This window comes from Pavona decussata, unplaced genomic scaffold (genome assembly GCF_977016875.1).
Source record: "Pavona decussata unplaced genomic scaffold, jaPavDecu1.1 SCAFFOLD_142, whole genome shotgun sequence".
NCBI lineage: Eukaryota > Metazoa > Cnidaria > Anthozoa > Scleractinia > Agariciidae > Pavona > Pavona decussata.
Window position 1 is genome coordinate 441,302 of NW_028145555.1, and position 25,991 is coordinate 467,292.

General features: G+C 38.1%; 3 protein-coding genes across 3 annotated transcripts in view; all 3 read left to right on the top strand.

The window, feature by feature from the left end:
• The window catches only part of LOC146466672 (C-type lectin domain family 4 member E-like), a 103,320-nt gene that overhangs the window by 855 nt on the left and 76,474 nt on the right, over window positions 1-25,991 (top strand). The gene's annotated exons all lie outside the window — the stretch shown is intronic.
• Window positions 1,752-24,927, top strand: LOC146466673 (uncharacterized). The gene is made up of 7 exons (XM_085126987.1): window positions 1,752-1,827; window positions 7,055-7,149; window positions 8,853-8,909; window positions 9,471-9,500; window positions 21,365-21,406; window positions 21,556-21,597; window positions 24,704-24,927. Exons 2-7 carry the CDS (start codon window positions 7,065-7,067, stop codon window positions 24,925-24,927), a joined length of 480 nt encoding a protein of 159 aa, XP_084983113.1. The 5' UTR covers window positions 1,752-1,827; window positions 7,055-7,064.
• Window positions 13,738-14,436, top strand: LOC146466674 (uncharacterized). Its single transcript, XM_085126941.1, has one exon. The coding sequence runs from the start codon at window positions 13,738-13,740 to the stop codon at window positions 14,434-14,436; it is 699 nt and encodes a 232-aa protein (XP_084983067.1).

Below are 25,991 nucleotides of genomic sequence, written 5' to 3' on the forward strand. Positions count from 1 at the left end.
GGAATAAATAAAGAATACTTAAGGAAAAGAGAAATTCGTTGCTCAGAAGACTGAAGTGAGGGAAATCGATCGAGGGGAGTAGATTTCATGCATTAGCAATCTTCTAATTTGCAAGTTTTGTTGTGTTTTACTTCGTTCATAACGAATCATAAATCACCAAAGTCATTGGCACTCAATAGTAGAGTTACATGTCAGTAATAAGCTCACCCTTCTTTCTTATTTCTTGGTCGTCCCCGAAATTCAAATTGTCTTTCTTAAGTTAGAAGGATCACATTGATACCAGATACTTGCATCGTAAAGGTAAGCTTCAGACGATTGACGGAATTTTGTCGTTAAGGAGTTTAATCTGTTTTACTAGCAAAGTGGGCTACGAAGGTTTTAATCTTCAACAGGACTAAGATATCAAAGAAAACTACAACATAATAAAGTTTTGGTCATAACATGTTAATTAAGGGCACGTTATTTCGACGGTCATAATCATTGGATATGTTGATATGCTGTAGTTCAATACCTGAGTTATTGTGGCCTTTCGCTTGAATTCCCTTGTGACGGAGATTAATTCGTCTTCTTTTTTTTTTTTTAATTTTGTTTTGCCGACAGTGATTAACCTTAACATTTTTACCCTAAATAGATAAAATCACATTATTTGAAAAAAAAAAAAAAAATGTAAATAGTCGGTAAACTTTACGTTCAGCAATGCTGTTGCGAAAAGCCCGAATCACCCAACTGTTCATTATTTCATTGGAGGATATCTGTTCGGAATGCATCATCGCATTAGAAATTTGGATGTAGTTTTGTGTTTTAGAATCTACATTTTTCTTCGGCTCAACGTCATCTCGACATTTCATAACACTGGGAAACTAATTACCTTCGTTTTGACAGAGGGGCGAATATAGTAAAAAATGCTGAGTAAAGTCGGTAAACCAACAACTGCGTGTATATTCGAAAAAAAGCTTCCGTATTTCTAAAACATTTTCGCGCCCTAGCTTTTCAGTTAAACTATCCAAACAGATCATGCTGTACTAGCTTATGCAAATATGGTCTTTAAAAGGCGTTAATGTTTTCATTAGCCCCCAGAAAAATTATCCCATTTACGGGGTTATTAAAATCTCTTAACATTGGGGCTCCACTATAAATTAGCGTTTATTGTAAGGAATGAAAAGCCTTTAAATTACAACGGAGAAATTTGGCCTTAACATTAGTTTCTGAACAAGTATAAAGAAAATTTGGTGCTCTTATCCCTTTGACTATTTGGAGATATATTACCTTGATAACCTTTGTCTTTAAATTGGGCTCCCGTCACGGAAAGTTCTATTTTGCGCGCGCGTTAGCCAACTCTTTCTTAGTTAAGATGACAACAGAAGATCGAGTTGCAAAAATTTGAGATTTAGAAATCGTTTGAAAGTATTTAAAGTCAGGTTTTGGATCATAATTCTGCTCAGACTTGATATAGTCCAATAAAATTTAAACCCATACAAAACGTTGTCATAGGAGCTAGAATACGAGTTAGTCATGTCAGTGGAATAAAGGAAAACTTAAGAAAAAAAAATCGTCACTCAGAAGAGTGAAGTGAGGAGAATGATTCGAGAGGCGTAGATTTCATGCATAACCAATCTTTTAATTTGCAAGTTATCTTGTGTTTACTTTGCTCATCTAACCCAATCATAAATCACTAAAAAGTCATCGGCTCCCAATGGTACAATTACCTGTCAGTAATTAGTCCAACCTTCTTCGTTTTTTCTTTATCCCCAAAGATCACATTGTCTTTCGAAAGTTAGAAGGATCACATTGATACCAGGTATTTGCATCGTAAATTATAAACGGAAGGTAAGCTTATGACGATTGACGGAATTTTATCATTAGGCAGATTGAGCTGTTAACCTAACGAACTGGGCTACGAAGGTTTTAATCTTCAACAGGACGAGGATATCAAAGGAAACTACGACATAATAATGTTTTAGCCATAACATGTTAATTAAGGGCACGTTATTTCGATTGTCATAAACGTTGGCTATATTGATATGCTGTAGTTCAAAACCTGAGTTATTGGGGCTTTTTGCTTGTTTGCCCAAATAAATTCCCTCGTAAACGAGATTAATTCTTCTTTTTTTTTTTTTTTAATTTTGTTTTGCCGACGGTGAATAACCTTAACATTTTTGCTATAAATATATCAAATCACATTATTTGAAAAAAAAAAAATGTTAATGCTCGGTAAACTTTACGTTCAGCAATGCTGTTGCGAAAAGTCCAAATCACCCAACTGTTCATCATTTTATTGGTGGATATCTGTTCGGAATGCATCATCGCCTTAGAAATTTGGATGTAGTTTTGAGTTTTAGCATCTACAGTTTTCTACGGCTCAGCGTCATCTGGACATTTCATAACACTGGACGGAGTGGCAAATAACTTTAAAAATGCGGAGTAAGGTCGGTAAACCAACAACTGGCTGTGAATTAGAGTATTTAAAAGTTTCCGTTTTCTGAAAACTTTCGCGACTATCCAAACAGATCATGCTGTACTAGCTTATGCAAATATGGTCTTTAAAAATATATTTTTTTCTCGCCGAACGCCAGCGCGGAGCTCCGCCATAAATTAGCGTTTATTGTAAGGAATAAAAAGCCTTTGAATTACCACGGAGAAATTTAGCCTTGACAATAGTTTCTGAACAAGTATAGAGAAAATTGGGTGCTCTTCTCGCTTTTAATAGTTGCAGATATGTTACCTTGATAACCTTTGTGTTTAATTAGCCTCCCTTCACGTATTTTTTTTTTTTTTTTTTGCGACTTAGCTTTTCAGTTAAACTATCCAAACAGGTCATGCTGTACTAGCTTATTGAAATATGGTCTTTAAAAGGCGTTAATGTTGTCGCTAGCCGAAAAAAAAAAATCCGAAATGCAGCCGCCATTCCTGCTGAAAGAATTAATTTGTTTTTTTTCTTTGATGCAGGCCTTGAAATTTATTGTGCTGTCTATTTAAATTACTTTTGGCCTTCGCTTCTTTTTTTTTATCGCTTATTGTTATATTATTCAGCTACTCTAGAATGGGTTAAAACTTTTTGTCTTTCATAAGTTTTCGGTAACATTTTTTTAATTCAAGCGCTGTTGAACAGAGTGAAGCTTGGTTCAAACAGCGAACTTGGTTCAAACAGCGAACAGCTCCCAACGAGGTTGAGAATTTAAACATTTTGCCAAGTTAAAAATTAAAAGATACGTTTACGATCAGCTTTCCGTCGAAAACGTTTACAGCGTATAAAGTTGATTTTTTTGGAGTATTCTGCTTTTTTGACCAGCAGGTTTATTTCTACTTCTTGTCACAAAAGCGAACAGTTCCCCCATTTTAACATCTATTTCAATGGCAAACTTGATGCCTTGAACAGTTTTGGGAATTGGAAAATATCACTTGGGGAATGTCACTCAGGTATTTCCGAGGTCTTAGCTGGGCGTATAAAATTGATGGATAACGACATTGTTTATCCAAATAACATCAAGCCTCCTGAACTCCACATTTCCAATTTAGTTTAGCTTTTTGATATTTTGGTCAAATAAAGCTCGTTATTCCGTTTAATAAAGCGTTTGTTGATTCCGTGTGGATTAACTGAGTGCCGATTTGGAAGATAAATTTTGTTGTAAACGTTTTGCGGCTTACTGTATTACCATGATGTAGGGAAATTGGGTACGTTTAAGTGTCGAGCGACCGGTTTGCATGCATCTTTGTCATTTCTTCCAACGTCTTGAATATGTTCACGAAATTGGTCGCTTAGTCGCTTAGTCTCCTTCCAGTCCCACCAATTGTCATAGCTTCTTGTATAATAAAAGGCAGTCTATGACTGCATGTGGCTACTGTTTTATTTTTGTAGAATATTGCAGTAAAAAAGGAATGTTGTATAAAATTCTGAGGGGTAAATAAACAGCTCTAGTTAGTGGCAAAATTGTGCAGCGTAATTTGATCGTGTTCTCATATGGGTTGGTATGGGCTGGAGGATTTCGGTTTGTTTAAACTTTAACACACAGGGACAGTAATAGATATGGTTTGGCTCTCCCACATGGTTTACATAAGGTGGCATTGTGAAGAAATTCCGTGAATCAACACACAGATAAACAGACAATAAGTCTTAATTGAAAATTTATTCAGACAAACCTGTGTTCACGCCTAAAAATTTTCGCCTCAAGTGAAGCTATATGTGAAGGTGACCGATCCAAGCGATCTGCGAGTCACTAAAGCACCATTTCTCGTTTTTCGTAAAATTTCGCTAAAGCGATTTGAAATATGACAAATCGACAAACTTAACATAAAGCATGGTAAAATTTACATTCAAACCTGTGGTATTTTGTAAAGATGTGATGATTTGCAGATCTTGTTTCCGATCGCACATGTTTCGCCTCGACACAATCTCGAGCAGGGATCTTTCCACTATGAACTCATTAATTTCCTCTTTTTAAGCAGCCGAGTGTTCCTTAGAAGTTGTCCTTTTGATTTACAGTATTGAAAACCTGGGTTTTTTTTTTGTTCCAAAAGCTACAAACTGCCACCATGACAATTCACGCATGAGAGACGCGCGAGCCATTTTGAATTGAAATACAAGGATCTTACGAATACAGCCGACTGAGAGCCGATTTACGCACAACATGGTAGCATAGCGGCTACTGACTTTCCCAGAAGGCAGTAACCACAAAAATCACCTTACACAATAGAAAGTGTTAGCGGGAGTGCATGTAAAACAATAATTGAGTTTAATACATCACGTGAGTCCCGCAATTTCGTCGATGTTATGAATGAACGGGAAATGATCATGAAGAGCGCATTTGCTTCCAAAATGGTTGGAAGGTGAGAAGTTTATAGGTCTCCTAGTCCTTAGCTTTGACATTAATTTTTGAATAACTGTAACAAAATTTAGCCAAAACGCTTTTTACGCTTTAGATATCTAAACGATGTTATCTTGATTACGTCTATCTCTAAGCGTGTTTTACTCAACCTGACTTTGGAGAGCTACTTATTGTTTAGGAATTCGTCGGTCAGAGGACTAAACGCACGATGTGAATGAAACGGGAGGAGTGGATTCCACGCGTTGTCAATATTTCAATTTGAAATTTACTTTGTTGATAACCAATGATAAATGTCCAAAGTCATCGGCAGTCAATAGCAGAGTTACCCGTCAGCAATTAGCCCGACCTTCCTCGTTATATTTTGGTGGTCAATGAAGACCACTTAGCCCTTCGGAACTTGTAGGATCAGTTTGACTTCAGAAGAGTTTGACTTCATAAGACCATAACGAGAATTTTTTCATTACCAGGTTGTGTTGTTTTCCTACCAAAGTGACCAACAGTGGTATTACATCTCAACAAGAATAGGATATCAGAGATAAGTGCAGCACAGAAACGTTTTAGCCATAACATCTGAACCAAGCCGACATTATTTCGAGTGGTGACAATTATTTTTTTGTGGTGGTGTGCTGTGATCAATTAATTTCTGAGATGTTCTCGGGCCGTCGCACTATTTTGCTAAAGATGTTACACAGCAGTTCTAATTTAATATTCATCAAAAAGGTCAATATATGACAGTGTAAATGCTTGAGAAAAGATGCTCAGTAAAGTTGTTGCGAGACAGGCGCATAACTAGTTAGTTTAAGTAGGACGCAGGTTTGAGAGGAGAGAGAAAACAATGTCTATTGTTAGTATTTTACATTTTGTCGGAGATGTTGCAGCCTGATTAGTAAAACAAGGTGGGATCAATGCCGGGAAAACAATGTTTTAAACAGGGAATCAAGTCGGACCCGATAAATGATTCATAGATAACCTGACAAACAACCACCACATAAGATGTTAGTAATTGCTACAGCTACATCAGACCATTTTATCAACATAAAATAAGATATTACTTTTGACGTAATTGTTTTGGAAGGACGTTAGAACAAATCAGATGTTTACTTGAATTTTTCTTTTACTGTCTGCGGTGAGTTAATTCGTCGCTATGGAATTTTAGCTGACGATATCATAAGAATGTGAATTTTCCAAATGACCAATGCCTGCCCTATCACTGAGGGCCATTCAAGGAGAGTATTGAGCCCATAATAATTCAAGGGTTATTTCCTGTATTCCGGCACGTCATTATTGTTTGGCCTTTTAAATGGCAATTTGCGTATGCTAATATAATTTGATTATTGTGGATCTTTTTTTTTAAATCTTATCAACTGATTTCATCAGCTGCTGTTGGCATTCGAAAATGGTAGCTGACCTATCTTCAAATTTTTAACGACGTTTACTTCTCCTCTCAAAACACAAAAGATTAGTTTCTCATTTTTGCGAAAGTCTGAGGTGGACAATGGCTAAAGAAAACGCTAGTTGTTCTTCTTCACAATCCAATTCGAATTTGTGAGGCGGGTAATGTTTTTAAAAACAGATAATCCTCCATTGGCTGCTTCTGTATCATCAGTTTTTTTTGTTTCGGATCAATGCGGCCAATAGCGGCGTTAAGGGGGCAGGGTCCTACTTGTAGTATTACTTTGAATGGCAAAGAAAAAGTTGAATCAATGGAATTGTAAAATAATGGTTTAGTTTTGTTAGAAATAACTTTACTAGTGGACAGAAACTAGTATTATGTTTGGTTGCGGATGGCTAGGGTGACAATGGATTACAATTTGAAAAAGAAAATGGCAAATTTTTTCAAGTTCTCCCTTTTGTATTTCAGAGAAATCACTAAAACTGATTACAGCTTTTTCTTTTTCGGACAAATCACTAAAATATTTTCCTCTCGGTGCTCTAAGAGCAATTTTATGTTAGAGTAAAGGTTTATTGTCAAATGTTTGAGCAGTTTTTACAAAAATGCGATAAAATTGCTGTGACAGTGCCCCTTTAAAAGTCAGCATTTCATTTAAAACAAATTGAATACTGCATTATGTAATTAGCAGCCAAATGAGTATTACATTTCAGTTTAAACAATCCTGTATTAGTAACAATTTGTAAGAATAAATAATAAGAAATTATCAGTGGGTGACTATTGGAAAGTTATCCTTAATTGTTTGCTTGTCTGTTTTGTTTTTGTTTGTTTGTTTGCTGAGGGAGTCAGAGATGGCAATGAAGACAACAATGTTCTTTCTTCTTCTCATCATGTTGCCAGTGGCGACGGAGGCAAAGAAGCCTGTAAAGTCTCAAAGTACGTAATATAAATATGATGGATATCTATCAGTTAACACTCGCACTAAAGCATAGGCATCGGCTAGTGAATAACCTGTGGAGAAGAATTCCTGTGGGTTTCCTAAATTTTCATTTTGAAGCTTAGTATGTTGCAATAAAAGCTACTAGTGGGTAGCCTAAAACAGAGTTTTCGGTGGATTAAGCTTGAAGGCATTTTTTTCTGTTAAACCGTGCACTCGTTTTCTCATGGGCATCCTACAGATTGAAGGTGAGGTAAGTTGGCATTATTTTGGCAAGGTAGCCAATTCAGCTCAATTGCTGGTATTCAAAGGAACTCTAAATCTAATCAATCACTATATTTATTATTATTATTATTATAATTATTATTATTATTATTATTATTATTATTATTATTATTATTATTATTATTATTATTATTATTATATTATTTGTTCTCAGTGTGCAAGTTGGCAGAATTTTTTAGATCGTGCAATTCGATAGGCTGTGGACGTAGGCAGATTTTTTTTTTTTTTTGGAGCTTGCCTGCAAACTGAGATGGATTTATTGCGTGACTGGTTGCAAAACCTCGGTCCTTGTTTTGCTGAGGGGAAAAAATGGTATTCACTGTACTAGCTCGGCCCATTTTGCGGCCTTTGGCTGTACTCACGAAACCAGTTTTACCCAATATGGACCTCTGTCCCTTAAATAGCATGTAGCAGATTCTTTGTTTTTTGCCCCTGCGCGAAAACTTTCTGGTTTATATATTTATATATTCATTTATTTATTTAATTATTTATTTATTTATTTGTTTATTTATTTATTTATTCATTTCAAAACTAGAGCAAACTATTTGAAACCTCTGTGCCAGTTGTTAAAACCAGATAAAAGTTCACTTTTTCACCAAAAATAATAACGTCTTAGTAAAGAAATTTTCCAAGTTCACTGCTTGGGCATGCATGGGGAATTGCTTGCAAGAACTAATTGAAGAAAATTTACGACCTCGGTTATCTTTAAAGACACAAAAAACAATAAGAATAAATTTAAAAAAATACAATTAACTATAAAAATTAGCGAAAAATCGGAACGACGTTTTCGGTGTCATCTTGGCACCATTATCAAGTAAAGAATGTGTCAGAAAAGATACTTGATACAGAAAATAAAGGTGTAAAATAGAATGAATTAAATTAAGACTTAAAGTAACACCTCTCTGAATGAACTTACTCGATTTTACGCCTTTACTTTCTCTGATGATCTTTTCTGACACATTCTTTAATTGATAATGGTGCCAAGGTGACACCGAAACGTCGTTCCGTTTTTTCGCATAAAAGCAATACTTTGGTTTTTAAAACTATTACAGAAAATGTTTTCTTTGAAATATTTTTTTCTGTTCGTACTTCACGGCTGTATTTGAGCTGTATTGTTGACTTGTTCGCTGTTTTGCATGAGCCTGCGTCAGCTCTAGCGCGCTCGACTTATTACTAAATCTCGCATCATCAGTGCGTGTGAGACCTTAAATCCTTGTGGGAAACTTTATTAACTTTGAAAATGCCTTGTAACCTCCAAATAGCTCTGGCTAAGGTCTGTTGTTACGACATACATATTACATGTAGTCAAAGACTGTGGCAAAATAGTTTTGTAAGTTGTAAAATATACGTGTTATTAAAGACAAATGTTGTTATTATAGCGCAGTATTACTAATCGATATCGTACTATTTTCCACAGTGCAGACGAAATTCACCCGTGAGGACACTTGCGAGCTTGAACACTGCCCTATCAAATGTAAGTAGACAAGAAAATGTTCCTAATAATTAAAGAACAGAATAATGAGGTGACGATAAATAAAAACAAACCTGACAACATCGTCATCTAATAATTTTTTTTACCAATATACAACAATATTTAATTATTTTCGATAAAAGTAACAAAAGAGTAAACTTTACAAGAGGTAAGACTAGATAAGATGAGATGACATAAAAGAAGGTAAGATGTAAATAGAAATGGTACTTAAAAGGAGGAGTTAAGGTTTTGAAATATGAGACAATTTGAGATAAGATAACTAAAATGAGATGGAATACAAACCCTGACCTTAACACCCTAACAGATGGGATAAGATAAGATAAGATAAGATAAGATAAGATAAGATAAGATAAGATAAGATAAGATAAGATAAGGTAAGATAAGATAAGATAAGATAAGATAAGATAAGATAAGATAAGATAAGATAAGATAAGATAAGATAAGATAAGATAAGATAAGATAAGATAAGATAAGATAAGATAAGATAAGATTTGTAGAGATAGAATAAAATAAGATAATTTATTTCTATACCTTTCTCCACAGGCTGTGAAGGCAGTCCCTGCAAACCTCACTGTAAGTGGAAAAACAAATATTCTTTACAGATACAAAGAAGGGATGATTAACTGCATTCCAGTAATAACTGAGGAGAAAGTGCTGCCTTTGTAATAACATCTGCAAATAGTTAAACTTTCTAGTTTTCTCGGGGTGTGCTGGTCTGGTCTTTGTGCTGTTTCATGATTTCATCGGTTGGGTGGGTAGGATGAGGTCGCTAATGGACATATGCTGATATCCGATCTCACCCTTGCACGTCTTACCGGTCCGACTTGGTTTAATAACGTTTCGGCTTTCAGCCTTCTTCAGATAATATTAAAAACTAGAAACTAAAAACTATTTACATTTGCTGCGCGGATCAAAGGTACAGGGTTATATAACCAACTTAATTAGCGCTACAAAAAGGTTTGAATCACAAACAAAATAACAATAGAATAAAAGCAAGTGACATATTCCCCGCAAGGGGCCTCTGAATGAACATAATTAATGCTGTAACATGATCCCAAAGCAGGGGCCCTTAAACAATACTGTAATAAATTCCCCGCTGAGGGACCATGAACAGCCCACCAAAAATGAAAATAACAGAATCTTCCAGCGGGGCCCATGAACGCAAAAGGCGAGTTACATAACATTTGAGACTATTTACAAAGGACTAATAAAAAAATAAAATTAGGAGCTGGACAAGTCACAAGTCATTTTCAATGCAAGAACATGTGAAATGATCTAATTAGTTGCTAAAATGAATACGATTTTTGGAGCGAAATTCCCGCCTTTTGTCAAGGCCACGCGGATTAAGTGTGAATAATTGCGTCATCCAGTAGGCTTCTCTGGTAAGCAGTAACTGGTCTAAATGTAATGGATTTTTGAAGGATATAATTTGCTCAATGATGATAAACCTTATTTAGAAAATGTCATGTTGGGAACTATTAAAATGTACTGCCAATTCACATGTTCTTCTTTTGTTGAGCATATTCGATTTATGGTTGCGTAATCTAATTTTGAACTCAGTTGATGTGGAATCCACATATTGTAAATTACATTTACAGCATGTTGCGAGATAAATTACTCTTTTGGATGAACAGGACAATTTTTGTCGGATAGCATAATGCCTACCCGTGGCCGAGCTTTGGAATTTAGAGCCTTGAAGTAGGAAATTTTATTTTCATCTATTTTTTTTTTTTTTTTTCACATTTAAAACAGCCAGAGCTTGTTTGGAATTTAGATGGTGCTAGAACCTCTTTGAGATTTTTGGTTCGGCGGTAAGTAGGGAAAACAGATTTTGCTGGAGAAATGTCTGCGATTAGAGGTGAAGATCTTAATAAATGAGCGTGCTTTCCAATGATGCTTTTAATGTCCGGCAAAATGAGATTATAAGCGAGTACCCAAGGAGAAACTTTTTTGTTAGCTTTCACCTTTTTGCTTAAAAGTTTCGATCTTGGAATTTCAAGAGCCTTGTCAAACTGTTTGTCGACTAAATTGGCCGGGTAATTCTGCGACTTAAGATACCCTTTGTATTCCTTACATCTAGTTTGCAAAAAGTCATTAGTGGAACAATTGCGCTTAATTCTCAAGGCTACCCCATAAGAAATAGCCCTTTTGCAATGTGATGGATGCGAACTAGAAAATGGCAAATAAAGGTGACTGTCGCTAGGTTTAGAATAAATGTCAGAAGCAATTAACCCATCCTTAAGGTGTAAGGTAAGATCCAAAACATGCAAAAAACTATCGGAATAAACCAATTCAAATTTGATAGTGGGGTACAGAGAATTAATATAGTCAGTGAATTCCAGCAATTTAGGCAGACCTTGAGTCCAAAGGTCGAAAACATCATCTCTATACCTCTACCAGAGTGACGGTTTTAAGTTCCCTTCTAATTTGGCTTTTTCATCGATTATGCCTGTACTAGCGCTAGAAAAATTATCTGATTCTACTAAAAAAATATTACAGAGGTCGCATTTTCCTTTACATTTAAAGCAACCTTGTCTCTCCAAGTGATCGAGATTAATGCGGCGAGGTCGTGCCAGAATTTTTTGTATGTTTTAGGTGCTTCTAAAAGAGGGAATGATGGATCCCTTAGGGAAAATTTTGGATAGTGAAGGTGAAAGTTCATCGTAAATCTAAGAACGTTATATATTTGATCACTTGTAACAAATGTAATGTCCAGTATGTTGGTTCTACAACCAACGAGTTTAAAGTTAGATTTCGGAACCACAAGTCAGCCATAAGCACAAAGAAGAATACTTGTGAAGTTGCAATACACTTTAACAAAGAAACTCAAGTTCTGTCTGATTTCTGTTTCGTTATTATCGAACAAATCTGCAACTTCAGTGATCACAATAGTCTAGACAATCGCCTGCTTACAAGAGAAGCTTTTTTGGAGTACTCAACTTTGCACCCTTCAACCTCACGGTTTGAATAAAAAATCAGAGTTCAACTCTAGGAATAGAATTAGATACAATTAACACCTTGTTTTTGTCACTCACAAGCGTTCTCCCTTTTGACTTGTTGACGAAGGTTTTTAGCTTTTTTAGATATTTCTTTGCATCAATCGTTCAAAGGCTCAATCAGGGATTTTGTTGTAAGGCTGAGAGTAGACCACACAAAGCTGGAATTCAGAGGCTGATAATAAAGATTTTGCTATTAACCATTCAAAGGCCTTTCTTTTCGAATCCTGTTATGACGATTTGCATTGTTAGTTCGAACACGCCTTGTTCAAAGGCTTTGATTTGAGATTTTGTTGCGACATTATTTTTTTCTTCATTATTTTTCTTCTTTTTATTTTGTAATTTCCCTAGAGGCCTAGTGCCTATTTTTTTTGCACTATTAATGTTATTGTTATTTCGATCGTATTCAATGTTTTTCACTACTTAAGACTTACTCATAGATATAGTTTTATTCCAAGTATTTTTAATCCTTTCTCACACTTCTGAAGAAGCCCGAATAGGCGAAACGTCAATAAAATGTGTTGACCACGAAAGAAGTTCGCTGTTTGCTCCTTTCCACACAAACTACAATTTTTGAGTGTAAGCGTGTAGTATCCTTTGGATCCTTCTTCCAAGTGGCATCAACGTTGGTAAGCCAATTTTTCAAACACATTTATTTGCTACTCCGAGTTTCATGCTTCTCGCGAATAGAAAATGCGGTATATAAATGCATTACCATCACCATTTTCAAGGTATTACGGTAAACGTCGTCAGCATAAATTAAGAACAAACTGACTACAGCCCTATCCAGTATTAATTCATTTTTTTCTGCATTTATATACTCACATAGGACACACTATCAAATGCGAAGAAAATCAAAAAGCAAAAACATTTCCATGGTAAATTCGTGCCGCAAAACACTATTGTATCTACACAATGGGCATTGTCAAAATTGAAATATTGTTTTTAGTCATTATTGTAATGTTTGTGTAATTAACCGGAAGTCCTACAACCGGATATTGCAAATAGTAATTGTCTCGCTATGAACTTTGGGATAGCCTTTTACCATCATGGCGAACCATTTGGTTGTTGTTTTCTAGCATTCATTAAAATCATCGGTTTATCTTATGCATCATGATTCAATGTCTAAAGGAGACATCACAAATGGCGATGAGGATGGGATCGCTTTAATTGCAGAAGAAAATGTTTGTGTTTAAAGCGCTGAACCGACCGAGGAAACCTATCGATCGACTGCGTATTCAATGCTTACAGATTCTTCATCGACCTCATCATCTTCGCATTCTTCAGCGACTGCAACCTACACCATGGCTACGGGAATCAACCTATCGACCTTTCCCGAATTTGAGCTCCAACCGAGGGACACAACGCCTACCCGTTTTGAGAAGTATGTAAAGCGTTTGAAGAATAACATGTTCGCAGCGATGAACATTACCCGAGCGCCTCAAAAGAAAGCAATGCTGCTTCATTATGTCGGAAATGAAACCTGCGATATCTTCGAAACTCTTACCGTACCGGAACCGGCTGAATGAAATGACGAATACAAAATTGCAGTAAAAGCGCTTACCGATCACTTCGAACCTCGGAAGTGTGTTGATCACCACGTTTACGTTTTTCGTCAGGCAACCTAACGATCCGGAGAAAACATTACCAAGTTCTACACACGTCTTCAGCTACTGACACGCCGGTGTGAATTCACCGATACCGAGTTGGAAATTAAGCGGCAAATAATTCAAGGCACTTCTTCAGTTCGTCTCAGTCGTAAAGTCATCGAACAGAATCTCAACCTAGAAAACCTGCTCAAGGCCGCTCGTGCCATGGAAACTGCTTACGAGCAAACCAGCGAAATTGAGAAACAGCAGTCACACGCAGTTGGCTTTGGTCGAAAGAGAACAAATGACAATCAACAGAAGGAGAGTTCCAGTGGTCAACCAAAACCTGGTGTTCGTAACGTTAAATGTGGTCTGTGTGGTGGGAAGTATCCACATCAAGGTATCTGTCCTGCGCAAGGTAAACAATGTCTTAACTGTGGCAAAATGAATCACTTTGCACAAGTTTGTCGCAGTAAACCGAACAATCGCTCAAAATCCACCCGTCCAAGAAAGCCATCAAAAGTTAGCCACCGTGCCAGATCTGTGGACATTGAAGACTCCTCTTGTGGAGAAGCTTCAACTTTAGTGGATGCTGATGGTAACAACAGTGACGAGTATACCTTTCATATTGGCATGCAGGAAACCCAAACCGCCAAACCTATCTTTCAAGTCAGGATTATGGACACACCCATCCATATAATGGCAGATTCTGGAGCAACAGTGAACATCATGAGCAAAAGGGACTTTGATAGCTTGAAACCAAAACCGCAACTGATGAATACAAATGTCAAAGTGTATCCATACATGTCTGCTGCACCGCTCAATCTGTGTGGCAAACTCCGAGCCAACGTTGCTAGCAATTATTGCTCATCGGAAGAAACATTCTATGTTGCAGATGGCTCATCAGGTTCTATACTTAGCTGAACAACATCACAGAAATTAAATCTCATCAAAGCTGTCAGCGGGGTTGAACAACCTCCTGTAAATTTGCCACCTGGTGCCCCAGATTTCCCCAATGATTTTCCTAGTCTTACTAGTGGAAGGGGCGAGTACAAAGGTGAACCTGTACGCTTACATGTTGACAAACCTATCAAACCAGTCGCACAGCGTCACCGTTGCATCCCGTTTCATATCCGAAAACAAGTAGAAGAGAAACTGAGGCAGCTTGAGAATGAGGGCATCATTGAACGTGCTGAGGGCCAAACCCCGTGGGTTTCGCCAATTGTTGTTGTACCCAAACCCCAGAAGCCGAACGAAATCAGAATCCGTGTTGACATGTGGTCCCTAAACAAAGCTATCATCAGAGAACGATATATTATTCCCACCATTGATGATGTCGTGTCCGACTTAAATGGCTGCAAAGTGTTCAGCAAGATTGATCTCAATCAAGGATACCGTAAAATTCCACTCCACTCTGACTCAAGACCACTGACAACATTCTCCACCCATGTTGGGTTGTTCCGTTACAAGCGTCTTAACTTTGGTATATCATGTGCTGCAGAGGTCTTCCAGAGGAAAGTGAGTGACTCGATACGTGGTATTCCCCGTGTTAAGAATATCAGTGATGATATCTATGTCGGTGGCATAGACAGTGACACCCATGACCAACATCTAAAGCAAGTATTCCGCCAACTACAGGAGAATGGCCTGACGATCAAGTTACCAAAGTGTCAGTTTCGAGTTCCGACCATGCTTTTCTTTGGCCATGTGTTCTCTAAAAATGGCATGTCACCTGATCCAAGAAAAGTTGAAACTCTTCAAAGCGTTGCCCCACCGACCACCGTATCAGAAGTACGAAGCCTCCTTAGCTCTGCTGCATTCTGCTCAAGGTTAATCAAGGACTTTGTAATTATAACTAAACCTCTTCGGCAGCTTACCTGTGATGGAGTGAGTTGGCAATGGACACAAGAAGAGCAGTCATCATTTGAACGCCTAAAAGAAGCATTATCAGTCAAGACGACTCTTGGGTACTTCGACTCCAAGAAACCTACTTCCATCTTTGTTGATGGTAGCCCCGTTGGCTTAGGTGCTGTCCTGACCCAAGAAGATGAATCGACCAAAGAAGTGACACCACTGCACTATGCCAGTTGTCCGCTTACTCCCACACAAGCAAGATACCCTCAAATTGATCGCAAAGCTTTGTCAATTTACGGGGCAATCATACGCTTTCACCTGTTTGTTTATGGCAAGGAGTTCAAGGTCATCACCAACCACAAACCCCTTCTGGCCCTATTCAACAACCCGTCATCCAAGCCCTCCGCCAGGATTGAACGCTGGCTCATGGAGCTGCAGCAATATCGCTTCACTGTAGAGTATCGCCCAGGTGCCTCAAATCCAGCTGACTATGCTTTGAGACACCCTGTTGGAGATCCAGAATCCCACAACTATGAGGTAGAATCTGAGGAAAACATTTCTTTCATCGCAAGGCATGCAGTACCGAAAGCCATCACATTGTCAGAGATAGAAACCGCAACTGCAAAGGATCCAATACTTCAAGCTGTTATGTCTGCGGTCAAGTCTAACTGCTGGCATAAGGCCCTGCCTAACGTGTCACTATCTGAGCTGTCACGCTATGCACATGTGGAAGATCAACTAACTTGTACAGACACTGCCCTGCTGAAATCAGATCACTGTACCTGCTGTATTGCAAGAGCGAATCGTTGATATTGCTCACGAAGGCCATTTGGGCATAGTAAAGACAAAAGCTCTCCTCCGCGAGAAGGTGTGGTTTCCATGCATGGACAAGATGGTGGAAATGAACATTAAGACCTGCTTACCGTGTCAAGTTGTTACCCCAATCTACACAAGAGAATCACTTCAAATGTTGTCTACCAGACAACCCGTTTGATGAAGTGAGCATTGACTTTGCACACGTGGATGGCGAGACCCTGCTTCTAGTGGTTAATGACTACTCAAGATACCCGTTTGTGGAACCGGTGTCATCTACGTCTGCCAGTGCTGTCATACCCAAGCTAGACCAGCTGTTTGCTGCATTTGGAACTTCCTGCGTCGTCAAGCCAGATAATGGTGCACCATTCAATGGAGAAGAATTTGCTAAGTTTGCTCATGTGCTTGGCTTTAAACATCGCAAAGTCACCCCGCTCTGGCCAAGGGCCAATGGAGAGGTGAAGAGAGTTGTAAAAACGCTAAAGAAATGCATCAAGGCTGCTAAAACAGAAAGAAGAAATTGGAGAAAGGCGCTGCAAGCTATTTTGCGTAATTACCGCACCACGCTCCATGCAACCACCGGTGTTGCTCCTGCTGTGTTGTTGTTAAAACGCCCTGTTCGCAACAGACTTCCACAAGCTAACCATATAGACCCTGTGTCTTAGATTGTCCGCGAACATGATTCCTCTCAGAAGTCCAAGATCAGACTTCATGCTGACAACAAGACCTTCGTGAAACCTTGCACTATCTCCCCCGGTGAAACTGTGCTGGTCAAGAGGCCATTTTCTGCATCAAAAGGAGGAACTGTTTATTATCCTACTCCCCTGACAGTTGTTGATAAGAAGGGCAGTATGATAACGGCTAAAATTGAAAACCACACAGTTACAAGAAATTCATCATTCTTCAAGAGTCTGAGCCAACCAGTTATCACCCATGACAGTGATGAGTCTCGAGACAGTGGTTTTAGCTCTGTAGCTAACCAAGAGTGCTCACAAGAGCTTCCAGCTACAGCTCCAAGTGTGCACGCTCCTGATCCGGCTCTGCCGAAACTCCTGGTCCAAGCTGACCTGCCAACTTCAAGCAATCCTGTTCCTGTTCCAGAGGATCCAACTCGGGCCTCTCAGTCCAACAGTCAGCCACTTTTGCGTAGATCCACCCGAAAGCGAACTCCTCGACAAATTCTTGACTTATAGGCTAAAATTCTAGTTAGGACTGTCAACTTTGAGGGTGTGACTGTTTCAAGTTGAAAAGACTGTTTTAAGTTGAAAAGACTTTGCTTATGAACTACACGTTTGTTTCCATTTAACTTTTGACTAGCAACATAAACAGTGGACTGTTGCCAAGTTTGTTCAATTTTGTATTGCTGCGACCTTACGATAATTGTTGTTTGATCTGTTTCAAGAAATTTTCTAACTAGGAGGAAGGAGATGTAATGTTTATGTAATTAACCGGAAGTCCTACAACCGGAAATAGTAATTGCAAATAGTAATTGTCTCGCTATGAACTTTGGGATAGCCTTTCACCATCATGGCGAACCATGTGGTTGTTGTTTTCTAGCATTCATTAAAATCATCGGTTTATCTTATGCATCATGATTCAATGTCTAAAGGAGACATCACAATTATTAACAAGAGATTCAGCGAAGAAAATGAAACAAGCGCGCGGTTTTACATAATTTTAAATTCCAAAATTAATAAATGCTCATTGACACTAACAGCAACAGTAACAGTAACAGACACACAAACCGTAACTCCAACATTCAAAAAAATAATAGCAGTAACAGTTACAGTAACAAACACACTAAACGTAACTCTAACACTAAAACTAACAGCAACAGAGGGTAATAGTAACAGTGATATTAAAACTAAAAGCATAAGTAACATTAACAACAATAACAGTGGCAGTAACAGAAACACTAACAATAACAGTAACAGAAACAGTAAAGGCTGGTTTTATCGTACAAAGCAAAGATAAGTATTAGCACAAGCACAAGCACAAAGTTCTTTAAAAGTGTGATAAGCATAAGCACAAGGTGACATACGCACGCGCAGTGAACTAAAGTTTTGGCGCAAAATATTTCAAATCCAAGATGGCGGAGGTACACGCCACCATCTTGTAAACAGAACACACTTCCGCTGACTACTTGTCAGTAATTTTCTGTTTTCTTGTGCTTATGATGGCGTTATCCCGGTTTAAACGGGCGACGCAACGACGCAAACATAAGCGCAAGCACACACACACACAAAAAAAAAAACGATTTCCTTTTCTTGCGCTTGTACACGGGGTTGTTTTTGAAGGATTCTGAGTGGCAGTTTTTGGTCGGAGAACCTTGAATACAAACGTTACATCAAACATGTTGCATCTGTTTACAGTAACACGAACACGAACACTAATACTAACACTAACACGAACACGTACACGAACACGAACACGAACACGAACACGAACAGCAACACAAGCACGAACACCAGAACGAACACGAACACTAACACTAACACTAACACCAACACTAACACGGCCAAAGTGGCCCCACTTTTTTAAAAAGGCATTAAATCAGATCCTAGCAACTATAGGCCAATATCTGTAATCTCTACAATTTCGGAAGTTTTTGAAAGAACTGCTTACAATTAATTTCTCCATTATGTAGATGATAATAAATTGCTACTTGGTTGCCAATCAGGGTTCCGTTCTCTACTTAGTACGCTCGCGGCTTTGCTTGAGGCAACAAATGCTTGGTCAGTAAATATCGACAATGGCCTTCTAAATGGCGTTGTCTTTATTTACCTTACTAAGGCATTCGACACCATTAATCATGAGATCATCTTGCAGCTATAAAATGGTTCTTGTCGTACTTAAGTGGCCGAACCCAGAGATGTAATGTCAATGGTAAACTATCATCTGCTCGTACCCTTAGTTGCGGCGTGCCACATGGTAGCATATTGGGCCCTTTGTTATTTTTAATTTACATTAATGATCTTCCCAACTCCCTGAGGGGCACCGTACCAAGAATGTTTGCCGATGACACATAAAATGAGGCAACAAATGCTTGGTCAGTAAACATCGACAATGGCCTTGTCTTTATTGACCTTACTAAGGCATTCGACACCATTAATAATGAGATCATCTTGAGTAAGATGTCATACTTGGGTGTGGATGAGGCAGCTATAAAATGGTTCTCGTCGTACTTAAGTGGCCGAACCCAGAGATGTAATATCAGTGGCAAACTATCATCTGCTCGTACCCTCAGTTGCGGCGTGCGACATGGTAGCATATTGGGTCCTTAGTTATTTTTAATATACACTAATGATCTTGCTAACTCCCTGCGGAGTACCGTAAAAAAAATGTTTGCCGATGACGCCAATCTTACCCTATCTGCTAAAATGTTAACAGAGCTTAAGCTAGCTGTAACCCCTGAATTAGATAACCTTAGCTGTTGACTGAAAGCTAACAATCTCAGTCTAAATGTTGCTAAAACAGAACCAATGATTATTGCATCAAGACAAAGACTATCTGCCCAATGTGACGATATAGAAATCAGAACTGATGACCAAATTATCAAGAGAGTCGATAAGACCAAATCTTTGGGTCTTACCATAGATGCCCAACTCTCTTGGTGTAAACACGTTGAAGAGATTTGCGAGAAAGTCTCTTCAGCTATAGGCCCCCTAAAACGTGTGCGGCCCATAATATCCAAAGAAACTGCAATCCAAATTTATAACGATTTAATAATGCCTCATTTTGATTACTGTAGCCCCGTTTGGGACTGTATGAGTGGTTACTTGAGTGATAAGATCCAAAAGTTACAGAATCGTGCAGCCAGAGTTATTACTAAATTACCTTTTGATACGATCTCAAACCACCTTCTCTCCACCCTCGATTGGGAGAGGCTATCTCTTCGGCGAAAGAAACAAAAAGCCTTAATGATGTATAAAACCATAAATGGTCTTGGTCCGGAAAGATCTACAAAGTCTTTTCTCTCAGCGTCACTCTGCTTACAACTTAAGAAACTCTGAGGGAAGGCTGTCCCTGTCCAAACCAAACACCAATTATTTGAAACGAAGCTTTTCTTACAGCGGGGCCATTTTATGGGATAACTTGCCCAAAAGCTTAAAAAGATGCTGCATCCCGGCGTTGAGCATTTTAAGCGAAATATCAAGAAGGTAGTTGATATATCGGATTCCTTCACGGCAATCTTATAAAGCAGTTGTAATTAGTTTTAGTTTTTAGCTTAAGCTTAACTGATGATTTTCCGTGTTTAAATTAAGATTTACATACATACGTACATACATACATACATACATACATACATACATACATACATACATACATACATACATACATACATACATACATACATACATACATACATGCATGCATGCATGCATGCATGCATGCATGCATGCATACATACATACATACATACATACATACATACATACATACATACTTGTATTCTGGATAGAATGTGTTTCGTAGAGCGCTCAATTCGTTTGATTGAAGAGCAATGTATAATTCTTGACAGAAGTTCAGGCTTCAGGTGTTTTCATCGTTTATTGCGACAATACTGTTTCGTATGGTTCGAAGTTATCGGACCACACTCATCAGGCAATTTTTAACGACTGACTTTTCAAATAACAGGCTGGTAGTTAAATATGGGTGGTTACTATAGAGATGCGTTATATTCAGTAGAGTATCTAGGTAACAGATGCATCGTGCCTTAGTTGCGTTACTCTAAAGTTCTGCAGTACATATCTCTTTCTGTGGCTACTCATGCATGCCAAACATGAAATCTATCATCTCATCGCACAACAAGCACGTTCTTTCAAATGTAAACTCACCACACGAAAATGATCAATAATTACAACAACACTAATGATAGTATTTGTACTGTTAAGAATAAATAATTGCATGTGACTGAATTTGTTTTCTGTGTTGACCAATCAGTATTTAATATTTTTTCCCTCTATATGTCACGATGAAAATAACAGTGATGACGACAATTTCAGTGGTAATGATGTTGAAATCCCGTATTACAATTTCAATTCAAAAGACTGAAGTAGGCCAGGATTAGTAAAAGGAGAGCAGATAAGAGATAAGTTCAAAGAAAGGAAAGTTAATAAGTCACAGGATAAGCCTGGATAAATTCAGATGGGATATCTTTACTTCCCTATATTTTGATTTGCAGGCTGTGAACTTAGCATGAACGCTAAAGACTGTATGAAATCGTGTAAGTACACAAAAATTTATGGTTAAGAGTTAAAGAAAGAGATAATAAAGTTCATGCCAGAAATTTTCGGTTTTATCTATATGCCATTTAAAGGTTTATTAAGACATGGTAAAAACGTTAATAAAGTGTTACAATTTTAATTTCTATAGTGGAGTCGAGTACTTGCAGTCTTCAAGGCCAAACTTTTGAGTGTAAGTAAAGAAAAAATATTCTTAATAGATTAAGAGCGGAGTATTGAGGTCTGAAAAAGAAGTCCAAAGATTGTACAGTCCTGAGCCTAAATAGAAAACAGTACCATGCAGTTATCATTTCATTTTTAATTTAAATTAAGTCAAACATATATTAGATAAAATAGAGTGGCTTTCAGTTAAGAGTTGTAAAACCAAAACCAAAAAAGTTGTTACTCTGATCAATAACAAATAATACAAAGAGCGAAATGAACCAATCAGAACTAGAAACAAATACATGAGACCGTCATAAAGCGGAGGAAAACTCCAGCAGGCAAGTATTGATTGTTGTTGTATTACTTCTCATTGGTTGGTAGTGTGGTCTGAATTTTTCAAACCAATCACTAGGCTTGGTAAAGAAAAGCAAAACAAATACCTACATCGCAGACTTTCTCCCAACAAAAACACAATACTTAGTGTCTTTTAACCTTCACAGCAGGCTTGAGATGAAGCAAGCATCTAATTTCGATAAATTTGTTTTCAGGTTGAACCGTAATTAGTTATGGTCATTATTATAATTATTATTATTATTTTATTATTACTATGATTATTATTATTATTATTATTATTATTATTATTATCATTATCATTATCATTATCATTATCATTATCATTATCATTATCATTATCATTATCATTATCATTATCATTATCATTATCATTATTATTATTATTATTATTATTATTATTATTATTATAATTATTATTATTATTAGAAAAGAAATACAAGTGATAGAAACCGACGTTTCGGTGCATCTTGCGCCATTATCAAGTTTACATAATTAATGACAAAAAGGCGGTTTCTGAATAGGCTAACTTGAAAGCAAATTTGTATAGAAAAATGCCAAGCTAATTGAATGAATACTTTAGCACGAAGAGAATCAGACTGTACATTCAGTGTTGGTTTAAGATCTTGAATACACAGCATTTCATTAACAAGGCAGTCAAATTTATGTTCGTGCAATTTTGGATTACATTGAAACGTGCTGAGAAATTCTTCGGAACAGCAGTGTTATGTTCTTTAGAATAATGCTTGTAAATGGATAACGCCTTTTGACGGTTTCCCTCAACGCGCTTGTAAAGCTGGCCCTTTGTGTACCCGACAAAACCTGCATCGCACAGGTCACACTTGAATAAATAAACAACACATTGCTAGGTTACGATGTCAGGCTTAGGCTCACGCAGGCCTAGTTCTAAGAACTTATTTTTAATTAGCTTGGCACTTTTCTATGCATATTCGCCTCCAACTTAGCCTATCCACAAACCGCCTTTTTTATCATTAATTATGTAACCTTGATAATGGCGCAAGGTGCACCGAAACGTCGGTTTCTATCACTTATATTTCTTGCCTCAAGTATTTCCAAATTGTTTCTTATAATAATAAATTATTATTATTATTATTATTATTATTATTATTATTATTATTATTATTATTATTATATTATATGTTGCATTTCAAACAGATGGTTTTAAACTTCGAGGGTTGTCCGGATTGTATTTTATTCCAACAGCACGAGAGTAATAGCTCATGGAGGAGAGATTTGAAGCTAGTAAGACTAGCATAAGTTAAGTCCATTTTGCCAGTGAGTACGTTCCACATTCTTTTTGTTCTAATATAAAAAAAAGATTTTTGATATGTTGTCGTTCTGCATCTCTTGAGGACAAAGATAGGAAGGCTAGTAGCGGATGCTCAAGTCGTTCTAGCGTTTTTGCGTACGACGGTAAAAACGAAAAGGACTAAGGTGGACTAGATTATGCATAGCCTAGTAAAAAATACCAAGTCTAGGAACTCATGCCAATAACAGTAAATAAATCTAATGATATTAACCTTTCTTTATAAGATATATCTGTGATAATAGGGGAATGGAGAATAAATTTGGTTGGATGTCTTTGAATTTTTTCAAGTTTGGAAATTAATTTAATGGACTTAGGCGCCCAGACCTGAGTTGCAAACGCTAAGTGCGCACGAACTAGGCCGAGATACAAGGTGCGCCTTGTAGAGATACTTCGAATGTACCTGGCATTACTCCTAATGTATCCCAACAACTTGTTAGTACATGCAGCTTGAGCTTGGTGACAGACTTGGGCGCGCCAGGCCAGGTCACAGTCTACTAACACGTCAAGGTCACGTTTTTCTCAGAGGACTGGATGTTACGGCAGTTGACCTCATAGCTTGGGGAGGTAGGCTTGAACTTCGTCGTAATGGATTGCAGCTTGCATTTCTTGTCATTGAAGGATAAATAAGAGGCAGGGGGCCATAAAGAGAGACTGTGAAGGTCTTGTTGTAAAGCGCCGTCATCACTTCCTTTCAAACCTTTGTGTTGTCGGCGAACATCACCACTTGACTCTTAGTGATGACGTCAGGAACGTTTACATATAACAAGAAGAAGGCTGGATCGAGAACTGAACCCTAGGGAACAATCGACGTGACAGGGAGATCATGTGAAGTCGCCCCCAGTACGGTGACACGTTGGCGCGATCACGAAGTTACGCATGGAGCCAATCGAACAACTTCCCTCCTAAGCCAGCATCTCGCAATTTGTTAATGAGCAGGTCATGCCTAGCCTTGTCAAAGGCTTTGGACATGTCTAAGTACACGCAATCGACTTGACCTGCGCTATCAAGAATGGCTCCGATATGATCTAGGGTCTCGCGTAGATTAGTGACGCTTGATCGCCCACACCGAGACCCCAGCTCAAAATCCACAATCAGTTCTTCTAATCGTTCCTTAATGCGGTTTAAGACGCAGCGTTCGAGGACTTCTGAAACAATACAAAGCAGGGAGACTAAGACTGAAATTACGGTCAACATTATCACAAGTTATTGCATGGCAAGCCCCTAGCGACCACACCCCAGTATCCAGCTACCTCTACACTTCAGCATGTACACAGTACTTCTCCCCAGGTCGTGACCAATAGCACCCTTAGTGGATTGGCTTCAACCCAACCTACCTCGCATGTGAAGGAGACACTTCTTCAGACAGTGGTAGTAAGGTTATCTGTGAATGATCAGGAAATGACAGTTCGTCTTTTTTTAGATTCTCGAAGTCAACGCTCGTACCTAATTGCAGGGTCTAATGGCCTACAAGTTCCCACAGAGTCATTGAGTGTCCCAACACTAGGTGGGAAACCAGTGAAATCAAGAGATTACAAAGAGTGCGATTCGTTCTCACTGCTGATTAAGGGAGAACCAACAGAAGCTGTAAAAATGGAAGCCTTTACCATACCAAAGATTGGCAACCCCCTTGGGTCCTGTCAGGATGAATCTTCAGAACAACCCTCACCTACAAGGTGACTCGTACCCTCGCAATTCAGTTCAAGTAGATGTTCGCATCGGTGCAGGTTACTATAATAATGATCGTTTATTTAACCTTTTTGCAGTGTAAACTGAATTACAAGGCGGGTCATTAATTACGTACAAATATATCGGACACATAAATATAACTGTTAATGTTAATACATATCACATTTCGCTATTTCAAACAAGATTCTGGTATTTTATGGTGCAAAAATTTCCAAATCTGTTAGTTCTTGCGGAGGCAGCCACAAAAACAGATTCTCCTGTTCTAAGGGCATACGGTCTTGTGTTCGCAACTCTCGGCACTAGACTTCGTAGCAGGTAGGAAGAGGAGTAACTTCGCTTGAGAAATGTTATACACGCATCCTCCCTCCTCTGGCACAGCAAGATTAAGCCTGACTTCTCAAGCGCGTCCTCATAGCACAGAGAAGGAAAGATAATTTTTAGCGCCCTCTTTTGTATTGACTCAATTTGATCACTTAAGTATTGCGTGAGGCCAGCCCAAGCGAGACTCGCATACTCTAAAACAGACCTGATGATACTACAATAGACAAGAACAAGTTGCCTATCAGTTAGTCCGCATTTCTTAAGGGCGCGTATTGCATATAGCCGCTTACTCCCTTTCTATACAATATGATTGACATGCTCGTTCAATGTTAAGTTAATTATCGGACAGGTGAACCCCTAACAGCTTCTAACAGGAAACTATTACTCATTTGTAACTGGGATACACAAGAGAGTGACAACTGCTGACTCATTGATTGGCGTAAAGTCTCGCCTTGGCTGGCTTCTTAAAGGACTCATTAATTGCTTTTCAAACTACTTAGCATCTATATTGACAGTGATACAGAACAATGAAGTCACTTCAAGCACACTGTGGTGGAATGGAGCCCCATGGCTGTTGCTTCCTTGTGCGTCTCAACCTACTCAGCCGCGAAATGAAGATTCCGTCCCTGAATCCTGAGAAGAGAAAAGAAGAGCTACCCATGGTTGTACCGCAGTTGTAGTAGAGCCGTTGCTTCATATGTCACGCTATGCAACGTGGATGAAGTTGATCAGAG

What these genes read in the sequence shown, in the direction of transcription:
- LOC146466673 (XM_085126987.1), top strand. Translation starts at nt 7,065, where the DNA reads ATGGCAATGAAGACAACAATGTTCTTTCTTCTTCTCATCATGTTGCCA. An exon ending in CAGTCCCTGCAAACCTCACT is followed by an intron (nt 9,501 to 21,364) that starts GTAAGTGGAAAA and finishes TTTGATTTGCAG; the next exon opens with GCTGTGAACTTAGCATGAAC. An exon ending in TAAAGACTGTATGAAATCGT is followed by an intron (nt 21,407 to 21,555) that starts GTAAGTACACAA and finishes TAATTTCTATAG; the next exon opens with TGGAGTCGAGTACTTGCAGT.
- LOC146466674 (XM_085126941.1), top strand. Translation starts at nt 13,738, where the DNA reads ATGGAAACTGCTTACGAGCAAACCAGCGAAATTGAGAAACAGCAGTCA.